Source organism: Piliocolobus tephrosceles, chromosome 12 (genome assembly GCF_002776525.5).
Source record: "Piliocolobus tephrosceles isolate RC106 chromosome 12, ASM277652v3, whole genome shotgun sequence".
In the NCBI taxonomy this organism is placed as follows: domain Eukaryota; kingdom Metazoa; phylum Chordata; class Mammalia; order Primates; family Cercopithecidae; genus Piliocolobus; species Piliocolobus tephrosceles.
Genome location: NC_045445.1, coordinates 83937391 through 83943840, shown reverse-complemented (window position 1 = coordinate 83943840; position 6450 = coordinate 83937391). Strand labels below are relative to the sequence as shown.

General features: G+C 39.7%; 1 protein-coding gene across 6 annotated transcripts in view; it reads left to right on the top strand.

Moving 5' to 3' along the window:
• The window catches only part of TAF1 (TATA-box binding protein associated factor 1), a 120101-nt gene that overhangs the window by 13113 nt on the left and 100538 nt on the right, over window positions 1-6450 (top strand). For all 6 annotated transcript variants that reach the window (XM_023201883.2, XM_023201882.2, XM_023201879.1 and 3 more), the window contains exons 9-14: window positions 2393-2569; window positions 3121-3248; window positions 3342-3449; window positions 3572-3745; window positions 4514-4687; window positions 5515-5619. In XM_023201883.2, the coding sequence (XP_023057651.1) occupies window positions 2393-2569; window positions 3121-3248; window positions 3342-3449; window positions 3572-3745; window positions 4514-4687; window positions 5515-5619 (866 nt within the window). The remainder of the gene's footprint in view (window positions 1-2392; window positions 2570-3120; window positions 3249-3341; window positions 3450-3571; window positions 3746-4513; window positions 4688-5514; window positions 5620-6450) is intronic.

Sequence of the window (6450 nt, the reverse complement as noted above, 5' to 3'; positions counted from 1 at the left end):
CCGCCTCGGCCTCCCAAAGTGCTGGGATTACAGGTGTGAGCCACTGCGCCCGGCCGGCTGTGATGTTCTGAGCTGCCAAGAGATAGTGAAATGTTTAGGATCCGAGGCCTAATTCTAGTCCCTATAGTTTTTATTTTATTTTTATGCTCAACCAGCAGGGAGATAGTCCATGTAATTTTTTGCCCTGTTAAGAAGCTAGGCCACACTCAGGTTTCTTAGAAAAATGTGATAACCATTTTGAAGTTAAAGAACATTTGTTCTCTTTTCTTTAGATTGTAAGACAGAGTCTTGGTTGCTCTGTTGCCTGGGCTGGAGTGCAGTGGCGCAATCTCAGCTCACTGCAATCTCTGCCTGCTGGGCTCAGGCGATTCTCCTGCCTCAGCCTCCCGAGTAGCTGGGATTACAGGCATGTGCCACCACGTCCAGCTAATTTTGTATTTTTAGTAGAGATGGAGTTTCTCCATGTTGGTCAGGCTGGTCTCGAACTCCTGACCTCAGGTGATCCACCTGCCTCAGCCTCCCAAAGTTGGAATTACAGGTATGAGCCACCACGCCTGGCCTGAAGTTAAAGATCTTTCTGAACTATAACAGTACTTTATAGTATATTTTTGTTTCCCAAGTCCCTTTGTATTTAGAATTCTAGTTTCCTTTTTTTCTCCTTAAATAGGTTTGTATGTTTTTTTTAAAGGTATGCCATGATTCATGTAAAACACTTTGAAAATACAGTATAGTGTTAAAAAAAAAAAGTCACTGGTAATATATCTGGAGATTATCAACTGTTAATTTTTGGTGTATTTTCAGTGTTCTCTGTGTGTATGTAGTTGAGCTCATTTCTATATGTACAGTTTTTGTGTACTGTGCTTTTCACTTAATAAATATTTTTCTCTCTTTCATTTTTTATTATTTATTATTGAGACAGGGCCTCACTTTGTTGCCCAGACTAGTTTCAAACTCCTGGACTCAAGCGATCTTCCTGCCTCGGACTCCGAAAGTGCTGAGATTACAAGCAAGAGCCACCCCAACCAAGCCACATAAATATTATTCTGTTCTTTATAAAAATGTTTAATGACATGGGAAACTCATTCATTTTATTTTAATTAAATTATTATTTTTTGTAGAGGTAGAGTCTTGTTATGTTGCTCAGGCTGGACTCCTGGGCTCAGGTGATCCTCCTGCCTCAGCCTCTCTCAAGTAGCCGAGACTTCAGGTGCACGCCACCACACCTGGCTTGAGAAACTCATTTTAAATGGAAAGAAAGAAGATATGAAACAACATATGATATCCTATTAGTGTAAATGAAAAAAAGCAGACTGCATAAACATAGAAAGCTGGATTACTTCTACATTTTGGAGGAAAAACAAAATTTTTTTTTTTTTTTGAGAAAGCAGTCTCTGTTGCCCAGGGTGGAATGTGTTGGCGCGATCTTGGCTCACTGCAACATCTGCCTCCCAGGTTGAAGTGATTCTTGTGTCTCAGCCTCCCGAGTAGCTGGGATTATAGGTGTGCACCACTGTGCTCGGATAATTTTTGTATTTTTAGTAGAGATGGGGTTTCACCAGGTTGGCCAGGCTGGTCTTGAACTCCTGACCTCAAGTGATCTGCCTGCCTTGGCCTCCTAAAGTGCTAGGATTACAGGCGTGAGCCACCGCACCTGGATACAAAAATGTCTGATTTTTAAAACCTAAGAAATAGGTGTTTTCCTTTCCATTCTGCCCACTTTATGGGTTGTGTATTATTATTATGTATGTTTCATAATTTACTGGTACATGTTGCATTTGTTAATAAAATTTATTACCATTTATTGTTAGCATACTTTACCGTGTCATTTACTATAATTTAAGCAATTCCTTCTTAAACATTTAGGTTATTTAAATTTCAACTATTGTAAACAGTATTGCAATGAACATTTTTGACTACAACATTGTTTTATTTTTATTTATTTTTTGAGACAGAATTTCACTCTTGTTGCCCAGGCTGGAGTGCAATGGCACAATCTCAGATCACTGCAACCTCTGCTTCCCAGGTTTGAGTGATTCTCCTGCCTCAGCCTCCTGAGTAGCTGGGATTACAGGCATGTGCCACCACACCCAGCTAATTTTTGTATTTTTTGTAAAGATGGGGTTTCTCCATATTGGTCAGGTTGGTCTTGAATTCCTGACCTGAAGTGATCCACCTGCCTTGGCCTCCTAAAATGCTGTGATTACAGGTGTGAGCCACCGCGCCCAGCCTGCAACGTTATTTTAAAGTGAGAAATACGCTGTGTAGGTTCCTTTTCAGTGGGCACATGAGTAACTCACGTTACTCATGTTACTCATAAAAAATCTTTGCCAGAATCTTGATTGAAAGGGGCATAAATGTTTTCTCTGTTACTATTTCCTCGCGCTTTGACTAGGTTTTGCAGCCACCCTTGATGATGACAAACCTTGGTACTCCATTTTTCCCATTGACAATGAGGATTTGGTGTATGGACGCTGGGAGGACAATATCATTTGGGATGCTCAGGCCATGCCCCGGCTGTTGGAACCTCCTGTTTTGACACTTGATCCCAATGATGAGAACCTCATTTTGGGTATATTACTGGCAGAGGCCAGTGTTCCTTCTCCTTTGACAACTTGCTGTTAATGTCAACGGGCAGGAGGAAATCAGAAGGGTTGGAGAAGATTAGGACTAGAAACTTACAGGTGGTGGCTTGAAAGAGTGAAGTTTTGGCTGTTAGTTTATATTATTTGTGTATATGCTTAGGGAACACTCAACGTAGGAATGTTGGAAAGTTGCAACTTTGAGATGTCAGGAGCATAGTTTGTTCCATTAGTGAATCATGGACTGGAAACTTCTAGGTAGCAGTTTGAGGGAGCAAAGTTGTAGCTGTTAGTTTTTATTATTTGTGTATTCCCTAGGGAAAACTCATGTAGGAATGTCAGTAATACCTTTAGAGATGTCAAGCATGTAGTTCAGTTAGTAAATCATGGACTAGAAGTTACCTGGGGTGGGATGAAAGATCTAGTTAAGAACTTCATTGGGACATTCATCACCTTAAAAGAGAAGAAAACTGGATACTTGTCTGTAGGAAAGGTGAATCTTCAGGGAGAGCAACTCAAGTGGTTTTTGTTTTATTCTCAGAAATTCCTGATGAGAAGGAAGAGGCCACCTCTAACTCCCCCTCCAAGGAGAGTAAGAAGGAATCATCTCTGAAGAAGAGTCGAATTCTCTTAGGGAAGACGGGAGTCATCAAGGAGGAACCACAGCAGGTGTGTGAAGAAAAAAGGGGCATGGTGTTTAGAGGAACAAAGATAATAGAGAAGGATAGTCTGACCAAGATTTGTTTGATTATCTATCATTAGAACATGTCTCAGCCAGAAGTGAAAGATCCATGGAATCTCTCCAATGATGAGTATTATTACCCCAAGCAACAGGGTCTTCGAGGCACCTTTGGAGGGAATATTATCCAGGTACAAATAGTGTCTTTTCTGTGGTAGAGGAGAACCCCATGGCTTTGTTCTGACGGAGGATATGGGAAAATCTTGCTTAGGCTGGAATTAGCTAATTTTAACCCTTCTATTTCCTGTTTTAGCATTCAATTCCTGCTGTGGAATTACGGCAGCCCTTCTTTCCCACCCACATGGGGCCCATCAAACTCCGGCAGTTCCATCGCCCACCTCTGAAAAAGTACTCATTTGGTGCACTCTCTCAGCCAGGTCCCCACTCAGTCCAACCTTTGCTAAAGCACATCAAAAAAAAGGCCAAGGTATAATTGAATTCTGGTTAGAAAACAGCTATAAAGGATAGTGGGGTATAAATTAGGGAAATGTACCAGATATTAGATTGTATCAGGGAGTTGGTTACTTTCTCAGATGTGATAGAATGTTATTTTGTTTATTTAGGAGAATGTCTTTATTGTTAGGTGATGCATGTGAAAATATTTAAAGGTGAGGTGTCACAATGACTGCATCTTTCAAAAACCAGCAAAGTCTATAGAAAGGTAAAGGTTAAAAAAAAGGCAAAATATAAACAGCAACATGGGATAAGTGTTCGTGGTACAGTAGTCCTTATGTATCTCTGGGAGATTGGTTCTAGGACCTCCTCTGGATACCAAAATCTTTAGATGTTCCAGTTTCTGATATAATAGCATAATATTTGCATATAACCTATATGCACATCCTCTCCTATACTTTAAATCACCTTTAGATTACTTATAATACCTACTCCAATGTAGATGCTATGTGAATGGTTGTTACACTGTTACTGTTTAGGGAATAATGACAAGAAAAGTCTGTACCTGTTCAGCACAGATGCAGTTGTATTTTCTGAATATTTTCTATCTATGGTTGGTTGAATTCACGGATGCAGAACCATACATGGATATGGAGGGCTGACTGTACTATTGTTTGAACTTTACAGTAGTTTGAAAAATAGGTAAAATCTTTTTGGTGTGTTTGTCTCAGATTGAACAACATCATTGTGTGTAGTAGTTATCCTGTCAGGAGCTAGATGGTATTTTCTTTGTTCTGGACAGATGAGAGAACAAGAGAGGCAAGCTTCAGGTGGTGGAGAGATGTTTTTTATGCGCACACCTCAGGACCTCACAGGCAAAGATGGAGATCTTATTCTTGCAGAATATAGTGAGGAAAATGGACCCTTAATGATGCAGGTTGGCATGGCAACCAAAATAAAGAACTATTATAAACGGGTGAGTCTCTGCTCAGAAAATTTTTTTCCACACATAATTCTGCTTATGCTTCCATAAACTTTTATGTACAAACTTTTTTTTTTTTTTTTTGAGACAGAGTCTCGCTCTGTCGCCCAGGCTGGAGTGCAGTGGCCGGATCTCAGCTCACTGCAAGCTCCGCCTCCCAGGTTCACGCCATTCTCCTGGCTCAGCCTCCCGAGCAGCTGGGACTACAGGCGCCCGCCACCTCGCCCGGCTAGTTTTTTGTATTTTTTAGTAGAGACGGGGTTTCCCCGTGTTAGCCAGGATGGTCTTGATCTCCTGACCTCGTGATCCACCCGTCTCGGCCTCCCAAAGTGCTGGGATTACAGGCTTGAGCCACCGCGCCCGGCCTGTACAAACTTTTTGTTATTAACATAGCTGTAGTAAGACAAACTGCAAACTTATATACAAACTTTTTGTTATTAACATAGCTGTAGTTAGAGATCTACTGGTAATCTGTGAACATATACCATAAATTTCTTGGGAGAAAGGAGTGGTACCTGTTTTGTAGTTATAACATGTTGAGCATCTCAAACCTCAAAATTCGAAGTAAAAATCCACAACTTCTTGAGCACTACTAACATGATACTCAAATGAAATGCTCATTGGAGCATGTTGGATTTCCAGATTTGGGATGCCCAACTGGTAAGTATAATGAAACTATTCCAAAATCCGAAACACTTCTGGTCACAAGCATTTTGGATGAGGGATACTCAACATGTGTTAGTAAAGTGCTATGCTCATATTGTGTAGGATTATTGATTATATTCTGTGATTAATAACTGGGTCTTCTGTGTTCCTTTTAGAAACCTGGAAAAGATCCTGGAGCACCAGATTGTAAATATGGGGAAACTGTTTACTGCCATACATCTCCTTTCCTGGGCTCTCTCCATCCTGGCCAATTACTGCAGGTGAGGAATTCTTTCCTGTTTTTACTGTTAACTAAGGAAATTGATAAATGAGGAACCAGTCAGCTCAGAAAGAACTATTATAATTCTAGTTGATTGAGATGCTTTAATATTAAGTACAAAGAAGGTAAGTATAATCCAAAAATGTTTTAAGGAAATCTTTCTCTTAAAACTGGCTGTAAATTGTGTTGTTCTTAGGCTAAATGTAAAATAGGTTTTTAAAAGTACACACTGGTAAGCTCAGTAACATCTGGGAAGCATAAGGAAATCAACCTAGGATGAATTTACTATAATTTATGAATGTTTAATTTTTGTGTATAAAATTGATAACATTTTGATCATATTAGCTGTGGTTATTGTGAATATTGAACCACACCTGAACTGTGCCATCTGCAGTCCCCAGCCATAGTGAAATGCCTTTTTTTCCTCCTTTATTCTAATTGGTGTAAAGAGGCCCTCTTGTAACAGCTTTTATATATTCAAGGGGGGAAGTATGGTGGTCCACAAATGATGTGGAAAATCTCTAGCACTGTCCTATCTTTTTTTATTCTCCATTTCATTTCTCTTGGCAATCTTAACCATTTGTCCTACTCTTATACCTAGTTTATTCTACTGTTGTTATCCTTTACTCTCCTAAAACATCTGCAAAGCTCAGTTTTTTTCTTTATCCATTACATCCATAGTCTATTGCCTACCAGATTTTTAGTATCATCTTTGTATTGTTCTTCTCCTTTCCCTGAAACTTTCTGTTGAGGTTTTTTTTTTACCAATTCAGCCTCTTCTTTTGTGCCTACTTTTGTAGTCTCTTAAAGATCTTTTTTTTTTTTTTTTTTG